Source organism: Podarcis gaigeae (genome assembly GCF_964106915.1).
Source record: "Podarcis gaigeae genome assembly, chromosome: 14".
Classification (NCBI taxonomy): domain Eukaryota; kingdom Metazoa; phylum Chordata; class Lepidosauria; order Squamata; family Lacertidae; genus Podarcis; species Podarcis gaigeae.
In genome coordinates, this window is record NC_139690.1 from 700959 (window position 1) to 714354 (window position 13396).

Here is a 13396-nt window from a genome sequence, read left to right on the forward strand (position 1 = left end):
GTGCAATGCTATGCAAGATCACTCTGGAGCAGGGCGGGGCAATTGTTGCCCTCCAGGTGTTACGGGACTACAACTCCCATCATCCCTGACCATTGGGCATGCTGGCTGGGGCTGAGAGCAGCAGTCAGATGGCCAGGCCCCTTTCCCAGAGATGCTCTTCCCCAGCACCACACTCAGTTTCTGACCTTGTTATGCTCAGTGTTCTCCCTGGGAATTTCCTGGCCCCAAGTGAGGCTCTGCCCCCAGCAGACCCCCCAGCTCTCTGCCTTCTGACTGCATCTGGTCTGAGGGATGGCCCTGCCAGTCACCTTCCTCCTCCTTGGTCCCAGAGCCAACTTTGTGGAAACACAACAATGATGGAGACAAAATTAGGATGGGGAGGCTCCACCTGCCACTGGCTCTGGTGCCACCTGCTGCTGGGCTCTTTGCTTTCCCCAGCAGGCCCCAGGCTCAGACCAGGCCAGGTACTTGTCAGTATTGTCTACTCTGACTGGCAACAGCCGGAGCAGCACATCCCATTTTGCCGCTTGAGGCTCCTGCGACCACCTGCTCTGCCACCGCCATGTGCCTTGCCCCCTCCGCTGCTGGCAAAGAAGCAGCATCGCCACCTCTGCCCATATTGGGCAAGTTCGCTCCAATTTTGGGTGAGATCTTGCCCAACATGGCTGTGATCATGTCTAAAATCAGTGCTGATGGCGGAGGTGCTTCTCCACCGATGGTGGAGGAGGCAGGGCAGGCGGGGCACCCCCTGGAATGTCACCTAGAGGGCTTCTAAAGCCTCACTGGCCTCATGTCTGGGCCAACTCTGGCAGCAGCCCTTCCTCCCACCTGCAAGGCAAATTTTTAAACTGGACATTCCAGGGACAGAACCTGAAACCTTCTGCATGCCAAGCAGGTGTCCTGCTTCTAGTGCTGGGCTAGGGTCCCTTCCCTATTCTCTAGCAAATGTGTGTTTTGAGATCTCAAGACTCCTTTGCTGGACTCACTCCATGCAGTTCAAAAAATTCAGCATTCAGGAATTGGGTGGAGAACAGTTCAGACCCTCCAGATGCTCAGCTGCTGACAGGAAGGTCAATGAAAGACCTTCCAAGGAATATTCCCAGCAAGAAATTGCCAGTTGGTTTCTATATGCTTAGGCCTCAAAGTTAAGCTGGTCTCTCCCACTTACAGGTGTGAAATTGCCAAAATGCCACAGCAAGGAAGATGGTGTCATTGTCAGTGATGGCTGCAGTGAAGGTCAGGGTGCTTATCTTGCAGCTGAACTTTGTACTGAAACATCACAGACGGTACATCACAGACGGTGATGAAAGGAGTTTCATCACCTTTCAGCACTGCTTCAAGGACTGGAAATCTGTGACCCTGCAGGTGCGGCTGGATGTCAAAAGCCCCAGAGGCCAGATGGTCAGTGGTCATGCAAGCTGGGAGTTGTAGTCCAGCAATACCTGAAGGACCACAGGTTCCCCCTCCCTGCCTTAACCATTTACCATGAATTCCTGTGTGTATTGAAGATAATGATTCCTGCGTCCAATGGAGGGTGCTCTAATCCTTGAAAGCCTTTGCCACGAATAATTCTAAGGGCTGAATAATTCTAGGAGCTGAAGGATTCCTCCTGCAGCGAAGATGGTGCCCAACGTCTTGCTCTGCTATGTAGTCAGCTACACTGAGTCAGCTTTACTCAGAGCAGACCCACTGAAGTAGTGAGCCGGTGGTTGTGTAGTGGTCAGTGTCCGACAAGTGTCATCAGCCCAATGCATCCTCTGCACCCTTCCTTCCTCTTCCTTGTCACAGGGTATCTTCCCACTTAGCCTCCCAGTCCTGCTCTGCAAAGCTGCCCTGTCTTTTGAGACTGCATGAGGGTGTTAACCCCAGCCAAGCTAGCAATGTCCCTTTCCTTCACAGAAACCAGACTGCAGCATGAGCAGCTGCAAGGCTTCCAACCATGGCATGCTGTCAAACCAACTTAGGCAATCAGTTGCAGAGGCTCCACAGCAACAAACCAACACAGAGCAGATTTACCAAGGCAGGTGGTGCAAAAAAACCTGACTTAAGGCTACCTACACACAAGAAAGAGCTTGTGAGAAAAAAAGCACTGGATTCATTGGGACTTGCTTCCAAGCAGACACGCCTAGGGTAAGTGTGATAAAAGGAAGTGTCCCTTGTGAAAATGGTCCCCCTTCCTCAAGGGAATGAGTCCAAAAAATACCCACAATCCTTTGCTTATGCTTCCTGGGATTCTCAGCCTCTCACCTATTGTCTGGCCTTAGGGAAGCAATAAATGCCATGGCACTGTAACTCCCAAATGGCTTCTACACTTAGAAGTGGGATCAGTTCCAACAGTTAAATCCCAAAGGAGCCAGGGCCCATTTCCTATGGAAAGGCTTCTAATATTTTTCAGGCAGAAATAATTCTTTTTAAAAAAGAAAATAAAGAAGTCTGGTTGTGAAATACTGATGGGTTCAGGAATTGTCTCCGGGGGAAGCTAGTAAGTTCAAATTCTAATTTACCGGGGGGGTGGGGGGAATCTTATGTAGGAAACCTATGCCCCGCTGGATGTTGCTAGACTCCAGCTGCCACCCCCTCCAGCTGACTGATGCTGAGTGGAGTTGTGAGACCTGCAATGTCTGGGAGGCCACAGGAAGCCCAGCCTGGTGCAGAGTTAAGTGGAATAAATATGTCACCCTTGTTATTGAACCAAGACCCTGAGACTCCGTGCTTACTCCAAGGGATGCAGAGGATGCTGAACACTAACTCACATCAGGCCTAGTCAACATGGCCAATGGTCAAGGGAGGGTAGCTGGAGCCCAGCATCATTTGGAGATGTCCATGTTCCTCCCTGTCTCTGCTCTGCCATTGATATGGATTGGCAAACCTGCTTGCTCACCACGGAGAGTAGATTGTATGGTTGTTTTGCATTATTGAGGGTTTTTTCATTATTTCTATCATCTATTGGATGTTTTTATCTTTTGCACACCATTTTCAAGGAATCAGCAACAAGCATTTTAAAATAAAATAACAATAAGTGAAAGAATTACATGTTCCTTCCTCATTGGGTTCTGATTCTTTCCTACGAACAGCCTTCTCCAACCTGGTGCCCTCCCAGATGTTTATGCTTATAGTTCTGATCAGCCCCATTAAGAGGAGCTGTAGTCCCAAGCGTCTGGAGAGGGGCAGGTTGTAGATCGTAAGCCCCTCGGGACCCGACTTCCTCCACTCTGCAAAGCACCATGCGAGCTAATGGTCCTGTAGCAGCAACACAATAACGTTTCACACACTCTGAGATGCTACAAGGAGGCACCACTACAGACGGCCTCTCACTCGGTTGTTGAACGCAACACCCAAACCACACCGGTTGCCTTCTCCTCCGAGCAGTGTTTTGCCCCTAAGGGGCAGCACCCTCCTGGATGGCTGCGCGCTCTGCACTTACCTTTCTGAAGATGGATGATGTCTGGGAAGTTGGAGAGGAGCCCCTGGTACAAGGAAAGCGTGTCCAGCATGAGGAACAGGTCGTTCTTGGGCTGCTCAGCAAACATCTCCCCCACGGCCTCGTAGGTCTTGCCCGTGTGCGAGAGGGCACCGTTGAGCGCACTGAAGCTGTAGGGAGGGTCCATCTGGAAGGACTGGCTCACAGCCTGAAAGGCGTTGCCCAGCTTCTGGAACTCTTTGCGGAAGCCGCCCAGGTGCTTCCGCACCAGCTCAGAAGCCACATTGGTCAGCTGCAGCACACTGTCGTCCATCTTCTTGCTGAAGGCCTTGAACGTGTCCACTCTGTCCTCCACATCCTGCAAATCCTGGTGCTCCGTCGGGATCTGGAGGGTCAGCAGGAAGCTGGCGCCCACCATCTCATCCTTCTCTGCCCGGCGCTTCCCCAGCTTCCACTGCTTGTCATCGCCACAGGTGAGGAAGTGCTGGAAGCCCTCGTACTGCGACAGCGTCGGGTGGCTGGTCATGTGGTCCATCCACAAGATCAGCCGCCGCTTGCGCTTCTCAATGAAGTCCTCCTCAAAGCGCCCCGTGGCCTGCTTCTCGGGCAGGTGGGGCACAGAGACGACGGTGAACTTGTGCAGCAGCCGGTTGTACAGCCAGTCAAAGTGTTTGTACCGCCGGTAGACTGGCGAGTTGGTGCTGCTGGGCGTCAGCCGGTAGGAGATGTAGCTCTTGATGCCTTTGAACTTGGTCTGTTTGGTGGGATCCTCCACGGAGCAGACCAGAGGGTGCGGACTGGGCCTCCACTGGGGCCCACTGGGGCCCATGTCAATATAGTAGGTCTCTGAGATCTTAGACATCATGGGGACATCGCCCAAGATGAAGGCCTCCACCCCAGACCGGACAAAGCAAGAGAAGCGGTTGAGGTTCCTCCCCACCACGCTGCCCCTCTTGGAAGACCCAATGCTGTCCTGCCTCTCCAAGGAAGGCTTGGGCCGGTAGCCCATATTGTACGGCCCAGGGTAAGACAGGTGCGGGGACGGGTGCCCGTTGGTGCCAGGCCTGCTCCTGGGCTCCTCCACCACAGTGCTGCCGTCATCCCACTCATCCCAGTCATCATCGTCGTCATCTTCGAAGCTGCCCTGGTGGGAGACACTGGTGTTTGACGGGGTCCCATAGCAGGAGGAGCCGTTTCCAGGGGACCTGGCTGGGCTGCTGGAATAGTCTGAGTAAGTCGAGGCTGTCCTGGAGCGAAGGATCTCCACGTAGGACGCGGGAAAGAGGCCTGTCTCGCCACGGCTATTGGTCCCCTGCAACCACCCGTCCAACGAGTTCTCACTGAAGATGACCAGCTCTTCGTTCTCCTCGATGCTGATCTCCTCCTTGTTTTCGCTGCGGAAGCTGTAGAGAGCTCTGGCTTTCATTGCCATGGCTGCTCACTGTGGCACAACCTGTTGCTGACACAAAAAGGTCTCCTCACCACAAGCACTGCCGTCGTTCCTTGAATACTTAAGTCCCTACTTAAGCACAGCACTTGCCATATGCCTTAAAATCTGAAACACTTTTGCGAAATCAAAGGGGTTTCATAGACTTTCCCGGAAAAGACCAAAACAATTTGTCTTTTTCTTCAGAATCAGTCCTGTGGTTTATCAGGTCCAACAAGTCGGCAGGCCCTGGTCAAGGGTGACCCACTGAGGGCAAAGGAAACAGCATTGTCAACCCCTGCCCCCCTTTCAGGTTATACAGGACTTGGTCAGATCCATGAATAATTTAGAAAACTGTCAGTCCTGTGTTGATTTTATCTTGCAAACAAGTTATTCCTGAACCAAACCTGAGGTATCCATAAAAGTTAGCAGTCTCCCATTAGGTGAGTGATATCCAAGATAGGGCTTTTGTAAGGAAAGTTTACCTTTCAAAATGTATGTATATTTTTAAAATTAAATAATTTTGCTCAATTTCATCTGAAAGTAAATCCAGCGTAATACACTATGATGGTGCTGGAGGGAAAACGCCTTCAAGAAGAATTAAAAAAGAACAACTGAAAAAACCCTACTGTTGTTATTACAGATTGAAAATGTTTTGCAAGCCTTTGCAAGCCTTTTGGGTCTGATTCGAAATCCACAACCCTCCAGAGGGGTGGGGAAAAAAATTAAAAGTCGCAAGTCCATCCAAAACTGAATGGGTCACGCCTTTAGTCCTCAGAATAACACAAACATGCACAGCCCCTCCTATTTCAACGGGGCAAGCACAGAGTTCAAGAGGACTTGTTGATGTCTTTTGCCAGGAGGGAAGAAAATGAAATAGAAACCAGAAGAAGTAGTTTGCTGCTTTGGAGGCCTTGGGAGGGCGAAAAGGCAGAAGGATTCCACGCAGCAACGTGACTTTCTTGCCCCCCCCCCGCTCTCCAAATAGATCTCCTCGCTTCCAGGGATTCCGCTCCGCCAGCTGAGCGTTAAATCCCTTCAAGGCCGCAGGTGCCTTTTGCTCTGGACTCCTTCAGAGCGGATCCCGCCAGCCTCGTCCGAGGGGTCTCCTGTTTCTTGCGCGGAGAGAAAGGGGCGAAAGAGCGGGGCAGGACAGTCCTTCGCGCGAGGCGGTGGCCGCTTCCCGGCGCCTGCGGAGTCCAAGGGTCAAGGGCAGCCCCCGGGCGGGCGGGCGAGCGCGGGTTCCGTCCCGCCGCGCAAGGGGATGCCAAGCGCCGAAAGTTTCCGCGGAGTTGCTGCGACGGAGCCCGGTTGGTTGCGCCGAGAGCAGGATCCGGGCCAACGGGGGCCACTTCCGCCGGGAACGAGGCCGGGGCTGCGGGGAGGCGGAGCAGCCCTCGCCCGGCCCCCCGCCGGCTGCCTCAAGCCCCGAAGCTCCCCGGGGCCCCGACCCTCCGCCGCCTCCGCCTTCTCGTCGGGGGCGCAGCGCTGCTCTCGCTCTCGCGGCCCGGTCGCGCTCCGTGACGCGCGCCAGGAGCCGGGCAGCCTCGGAAGTTTGGGGCGCCGGCTGGCCGCCGCGAACACGCGCGCACGCTCCCGCCCGGCCGCGACCCAGAGCCGCCCCGGCAGGCAGCGAGGACCGCGGCTGCCCTCTGCAGCCCGCTGCCGGAGCCGCGCCCGCTCTCCCGGGGAAGTCCACGTCAGGCGGACTTCAAGAAAAACGAAAACACTGCTGCTACAACTCCCATCATCCGCAGCCAGCTGAGAGCTGCGAGGTGTATTTCGCAAGCTGTGCTCTACAGCCCACCGGGGGCTGTCAGCTTTGTTCAGGTGACCCACGGCTATCTTTAAGAAAACGTGGTCCTCCCGCACCCTCACTGACCACTGACGTAGCTGGTATGGAGACTCCAGCTTTTCAGTTTTGCTTTTAAGTTATTCCAGCCAATTAACACAGACTTTGCTTAGGAATTACATGGGATGGGAACATTTAATTGAAAGCAGTCATTTAAATTGGGCTCCCTGTGGTTTTCTATGCACAGGGAATGAGTGAAATATGGAGGGGCACGCATGTCTTTCATTTGCTTGTGCACCTGCAGTCCAAACACTGAATGATTGCATCAGTGAAAGGCAGACCCCTGGAGTGAACGTTGCACCCCAGTTCTCAATGCACCCCAGGAAATCCTGCACTTATTTTGAAGTTCAACTGAATACTGTGTTAAGATTTTATGGGCTAATAGCCGTATAAATAAAGAATTTTGTAGCTGTACAGCCTGATCCTGTTTGTTAGTGGTACTTACTGCCCTGTTGTGCTTACATAGGATAGAACAATACTTCTATCCTATACGGATTTCAGGCTCACTTGGATAGAAGTATTGTTTATTTAAGTGGAACTTGCTTCCAAGCAAATGCACTTTAGGGATTCAGGTCAGACTGGCTTGGTGCATGCTAATCCTATATGCAAAGAAAGAACTGATGCGCCAAGGGTGACTCTTTGTGTAGACAAAATGGCACCCCTCCCACATAAGAAGGAGGCATCAGCAAGCTGGGGGGGGGGGCAGACTCCAAGGTCTACAAAATACAAAACAAAAAACACCCTACCAGAGTAATCCAATGTACGTCTTCTCATAAGGAAGTCCTACTGTGTTCAGTGTGGCTTGCTCCCAAATTAGTGTGCAGGTCAGAGAACGGGTTGCAGTCTAAGGAAAGGGCATGAGGGGATAAAAAAAACCAACCCCATGAGGAATGAGCACCCTCCGTGGGCATGGATTGCTTACTGAATAATGGGAGGGCCCCAAAGAAGACTGGTGGGGTGGAATGGAGCACCCTGGAAAGGGGCATAGCTGGCACCCTGAGCAAGAGCACTCTGCGCTGCAACATTGTGCTGCAGGTTTTATCCCACCCTGTAATGCTGATGAAGAGCTGATGCTCTTCCTGCTGCCCCTTTCCCCTTATGACAGTTGTGGGTCTCTGAACAACTGTGCATGCACACGAAAGCCCATACCAATAACAACCTTAGGTGGTTTCTAAGGTGCTACTGGGAGGAATTATTATTTTATTTTTTGACTACGGCAGACCAACACGGCTAGGCAATGGAGAGAGAGAATGACGGGCCCAGGCAAGCTCTCTGACAGAATGGGAATTTAAACCCAAACCTCCCAGGTGAGGGGTTAAATCCAAAGAGAGTCCTACTCAGAGTAGGCCCAATGAAATTAATGGGTGTGCAGAATAATTTCAATGAGTCTGCTGTGAGGGGCAATAACTTGATACTCACCTCCATCCATTGCAGTCTGTTGCAGTAAATATGATTATCAGAATTGATTTGCAGCTGGTTGTTCCAACTCTCATTTATAGCTATTTTAGATTGCAATCCCATCAGGAAAGACTGCTGCCCCCAGGGACTTTATCAAGGGCCATATGCATGGATAAGGTAAAGGTAAAGGTACCCCTGCCCGTACGGGCCAGTCTTGACAGACTCTGGGGTTGTGCGCCCATCTCACTCAAGAGGCCAGGGGCCAGCGCTGTCCGGAGACACTTCCGGGTCACGTGGCCAGCGTGACATCACTGCTCTGGCGAGCCAGAGCCGCACACGGAAACGCCGTTTACCTTCCCGCTAGAAAGCGGTCCCTATTTATCTACTTGCACCCGGAGGTGCTTTCGAACTGCTAGGTTGGCAGGCGCTGGGACCGAGCAGCGGGAGCGCACCCCGCCGCAGGGATTCGAACCGCCGACCTTTCGATCAGCAAGTCCTAGGCGCTGAGGCTTTAACCCACAGCGCCACCTGCGTCCCATATGCATGGATAGGTAAAGGTAAAGGTACCCCTGCCCGTACGGGCCAGTCTTGACAGACTCTGGGGTTGTGCGCCCATCTCACTCAAGAGGCCAGGGGCCAGCGCTGTCCGGAGACACTTCCGGGTCACGTGGCCAGCATGACATCGCTGCTCTGGCGAGCCAGAGCCGCACACGGAAACGCCGTTTACCTTCCCGCCAGAAAGCGGTCCCTATTTATCTACTTGCACCCGAGGGTGCTTTCGAACTGCTAGGTTGGCAGGCGCTGGGACCGAGCAACGGGAGCGCACCCCGCTGCAGGGATTCGAACTGCCGACCTTTCGATCGGCAAGTCCTGGCGCTGAGGCTTTAACCCACAGCGCCACCTGCGTCCCATATGCATGGATAGTGCAGTATAAATGACGCAATAAAAATAATAAGGTCCACAATGCCAGTCAGGAAGGTCACATGTGGATGCCTGCAAAAGCACATTTCATGTTAGCTCTGCTTCTGGGGGAGCAACTGCCAGGCAGTGCCATCCTATGCATGTTCAACCAGAGGTCTGTCTGTGCCCCATGGGGCTTATTCCCAAATGAATGGTGCATGGCCTTGCAGCCATGATACCATTGCGCTCTAGTAGGCGCTGATAGCCTCCATGAATTAGTCTAATCCTCTTTGAAATCCATCCAAGTTGGTGGCCACGGCTGCCTCTTGTGGAAGGGAGTTCCACAGTTTAACTATGTGAAGAAAGACTTCTATTTATCCGTCCTGAATCTTCCCCCATTCAGCCTCAATGGATGTCCACAGGTTCTAGAAAGGGGGGAATCTTTTCTTTAGACGCTTTCTCTGTGCCGTACACAATTTTATAAGCTGGCTGTCTCCTTGGGGCAGGCGCTCTCTTCATTTCCGCCTTTACCAAAGCACTTTTGGAAATACGACCTTAAGCAAGCGGCCGAGGGGCGGGGCGAAGAATGCGCATGCGTCCCCCCGAGGCGGGGAGAGGCGGGCCGGGGGAGGGGCTTTTCCTGGCCCCGCCCTTCCGCCTCGCCGAGCGGCGAACTCCGGGGAAGAAGCCGGTTGGCCGAGGCGTGACGGAGGCCGCGGGCGCGTGACGGTCGGCCGCTCGCTCCGGGCCCTGAACTCTGCCGGTTCGAGTCCCGCCGGGAGGCAGCGAGGCTCGCCTGGTAAGGGCGCCTGGGAGACCCCGCCTCCCGCCTTGGATGGGCGGCTTGGCAGGCGGGGGGGGGGGGATATTGGGCGGCCGAGAAGCATCAGCGCCGCCCCCGCCCAGCCGCGGCGACGGACCAGCCTTCCTCGGAGGGGTGCGATGCTGTGCGACTGGGAAGCCCCCCAGGGCGTGTCATCACAGTCGGAAGGGGTTAACTTCGGATCTGGGGCTTATTTCCTACATACAGTGGTACCTCGGGTTAAGAACTTAATTTGTTCTGGAGGTCCGTTCTTAACCTGAAACTGTTCTTAACCTGAAGCACCACTTTAGCTAATGGGGCCTGCTGCTGCTGCTGCGCCGCCGGAGCACAATTTCTGTTCTCACCCTGAAGCAAAGTTCTTAACCCGAGGTACTATTCTGGGTTAGCGGAGTCTGTAACCTGAAGCGTATGTAACCTGAAGCGTATGTAACCCGAGGTACCACTGTATATATAGAGAGAGAGAATAAAGATGGTGATGCAGTGCCAGGCGCTCCCTACCTACATGTAAGTCTACCCACCCGCCACTGCCCAGGAAACTCCAGGAGCCCCCCAAGAGGCCGGTGTTTCAGTAGGGAGTGTAATTCCTGTCACCGCCAACATCATGCGAAGCCAAAGTCCCGCTTTGGTCCCCTGCCTTTATTCAGCTTGGGGCCCAAGTGTGGACAGGCCCCGTTTCCTGTCTTAGGAGCCCTCGCCAAATGGCACCTTGAGAGGTGGGCAAGCCTATGCCAAAAAACCAGGCAAAGTTTCAGCCGCCGTCTGGACTCCATATGGTGCCTTGCGTCCAAATGTTGATAGAGACCACCAAGTCTCATTCAAGTTTGGCAGCGAGAGGCAGATGAACCTATGCCAAAAAAAGGACGAAGTCATGCCAGGCCATGTTTTGGTCTCCCATCTTAATTCAAAATGGCACTTGGCATCCAAATGTGGGTGAAGAGGCTGCCCCAACTTGGGAATCCTCATGCTGAGTTTGGTGATGACAAGAGAGACAAGCTAGTTAGCAGAGACGCAAAGACAAGCTAGTTAGCAGATTTCAGTCCGTTAAAGACAAGACTTTCTGCACCTGATAAAGCAGACAGATTCATCGCCGTATAAACGTTTATGGACTAAAAGGCCATTGGAGCAATGAGAGTGAATCTAATTTTGGTGCAATAGGCTGCTTTCTTCACACACACCTTTGACCTGCATCCAGAGAAACAAGTGGGATCATCAAAGTTCAAGGACATGTTTCAGCCAGGCAAAAACTCGGGGGCCAGTAAGGGGCATGGCCTGGAGAGAGTGACAAGGGCCAGACAGAGTTCTGAAGGGCACATTGGCCCCTAGGTATGAGACATTCCTGGCTCAGAGCAGTCTTCCTCTCAATTTAAGAGCTGTGAGCTTCATCTTTGGCCTTCCTGGAGGTATCCTGAGTAGCCACTGTAGGAATCGTAGAATTGTATATAGTGGTACCTTGGGTTACAAACACCTCGGGTTACAGACTCTGCTAACCCGGAAGTAGTACCTTGGGTTAAGAACATTGCTTCAGGATGAGAAAAGAAATTGCGCGGTGGCAGCGGGAGGCCCCATTAGCTAAAGTGGTACCTCAGGTTAAGAACGGTTTCAGGTTAAGAACGGACCTCCAGAATGAATTACGTTCTTAACCAGAAGTACCACTGTAGTTGGAAAGGACCCCAAGCATCATCTAGACCACTCCCACAGGATGCAGGACTAGATGGACCTTTGGTTGTGTTTGCATTGGCTTGACCTACTCTGAGCTGAACCAAATTAATTCTGCTGTACCTAAATGTCTTGGTCTGGCTTTCTTTCCCCTGTCTCGCCTACAGAAACAATGGAGGAGCTGAGCCAAGCTCTCGCTTTCAGCTTTGCTGTCTCCCAGGACCTCAACAGCACAGCAGCACCACACCCCCGGCTGGCACAGTACAAATCCAAGTACAGCTCCTTGGAGCAGGCAGAGAGGCGACGGCAGCTCCTTGCATTTCAGAAAACGTAAGGGGCATCTCTAAATGGCTGTATTTCCATGTTGTTGCGGGTATTATTTATTTATTAAATTTCTATCCTGCCTTTCCTCCAAGGAGCCCACTGTGGCACACATGGTGATTCTTCTTCCCATTTTATTCTCACAACAACCCTGGCAGGTAGATGAGGCTGAGAGACAGAGACTGGTGAGCTTCATGAATGAGTGGGGCTGGAATCCTGGGCTCTCAGGTCCAATACTAACCAAGCAATGTAAACCAAACCATCAATATAACATGGGAATGCAAATTCCACGTTCAAAACGAAAGAATGCTAATCATAGTCATTCCACATAATTAGGCAACTATAAATCTCCCAAAGCGGCATAAAAAGGAGCCATGAAAGCAAATTATATATGAAACATTGGATTGTATCCAACTAAGTTCTCCTTGGAGTAGATCCATTGAAATTAATGGACCTAAATGAATAATGTTCATTCGTTTCAATGGATTGGCTCTGAGCTCACACTGACTACATCTCATTGTCTTCTTGTTAATCTGTACAACAACCTTGTAAAGCAGGCAAGTACCGTTACTGCCATATTGAAGACAGGGAGTGGGGAATTTAAGAAGCAGACACATTTGCCACTCAGTTACCTGCCACACTCACCTGTCGCTCAGGAAAGATAATAGTTAATATATTTTAAATATATATATAATTGTCTGCAGGCAACATGCCAGGTGCTGTCTCTTAAATTCTTAAATGCTTATCATTTCTGGCCTTTAGCTGTTGTATCTCAAATGGACTCTACCTGTAAGATGATGTAGTTCTCTTCTATCCTCTTCTCATATTTTTGACTAACATTTTAGTTTTTTCTTTCTTAAGTTTAAAGCCTGCAACTAGCCCAAATTCCGTAATCTTCTCTATCACTATTGACACACTTTCTTTTGGGTTCTCCATGGTTATAGTCAGGACACTGGTGAAGGCTTTTACTTTGAAGGTCTTGTTTCCAACAACTATACCCCTTATTATACTCGTTTTCTTTTCTTTTCTAATGTTCGTATTCAGAATTTCCAACACCAATATGAATAATAATGTGAATAAAGGACACCCCTAGCTTGTACCTCTCTTTATATTACAATTTTCTGTTAGATTGTTATTTATAACTAGTTTAGCTCTTTGTTGCAAGTATATTGCGTTTATGCCTTTATAAAAAAAATCTCCCACTCCTATCATTTCTAATGTTTTTTTCACAAACCTCCAGGAGACATTGTCAAATGCCTTCTCTGCATCAATAAATAACAGTGCCACCTGTTTTTCGATTGTGACTTCCAGATACTCTAGAGCAGGGACGCCCAGCTCCCAAGAGACTGCGATCTACTCCCGGGGTGGGGGGGACTGGCAGTGATCTACCCATGGGGGGGGGAGTTCAGAGTTGTTGCCCCTTTTTTAAACAGTAAGTGTGCAGAATTAAAATAAATTGCTCACCAACAACACATTTGCTAACACACAAACACAGCGACGCAGGGAAAGGCGGAAGGGTGGAGACATGATTCTAAACAACGCAATAAGGATCCCATGGTTGGCCATGATCATCCTGTGGTCAACCAGTTGGATACCCCA

General features: G+C 51.5%; 2 protein-coding genes across 8 annotated transcripts in view; one reads left to right on the top strand and one right to left on the bottom strand.

Annotated features, from left to right (window-relative positions):
* Positions 1 to 6190, bottom strand: part of SNX33 (sorting nexin 33) — a gene marked incomplete at its 5' end in the record, with an annotated part of 57260 nt that extends 51070 nt beyond the window's left edge. For 3 of the 4 annotated variants that reach the window (XM_083712212.1, XM_083712213.1, XM_083712214.1), the window contains one exon: positions 3425 to 4853. In XM_083712212.1, coding sequence (XP_083568338.1) covers positions 3425 to 4853 — 1429 coding nt within the window. Of the gene's footprint in view, positions 1 to 1760; positions 2944 to 3285 lie in introns of those variants that run through there. The other variant, XM_083712215.1, reaches the window with a different exon arrangement.
* SNUPN (snurportin 1) overlaps positions 5922 to 13396 on the top strand; it is a 44665-nt gene continuing 37190 nt past the window's right edge. The window contains exons 1-3 of one of the 4 annotated variants that reach the window (XM_083712239.1): positions 5922 to 8274; positions 9022 to 9848; positions 11644 to 11806. In XM_083712239.1, coding sequence (XP_083568365.1) covers positions 9833 to 9848; positions 11644 to 11806 — 179 coding nt within the window. In that variant the 5' untranslated portion in view covers positions 5922 to 8274; positions 9022 to 9832. Of the gene's footprint in view, positions 8275 to 9021; positions 9849 to 11523; positions 11807 to 11895; positions 11956 to 13396 lie in introns of those variants that run through there. The other 3 variants (XM_083712241.1, XM_083712242.1, XM_083712240.1) reach the window with 3 other exon arrangements.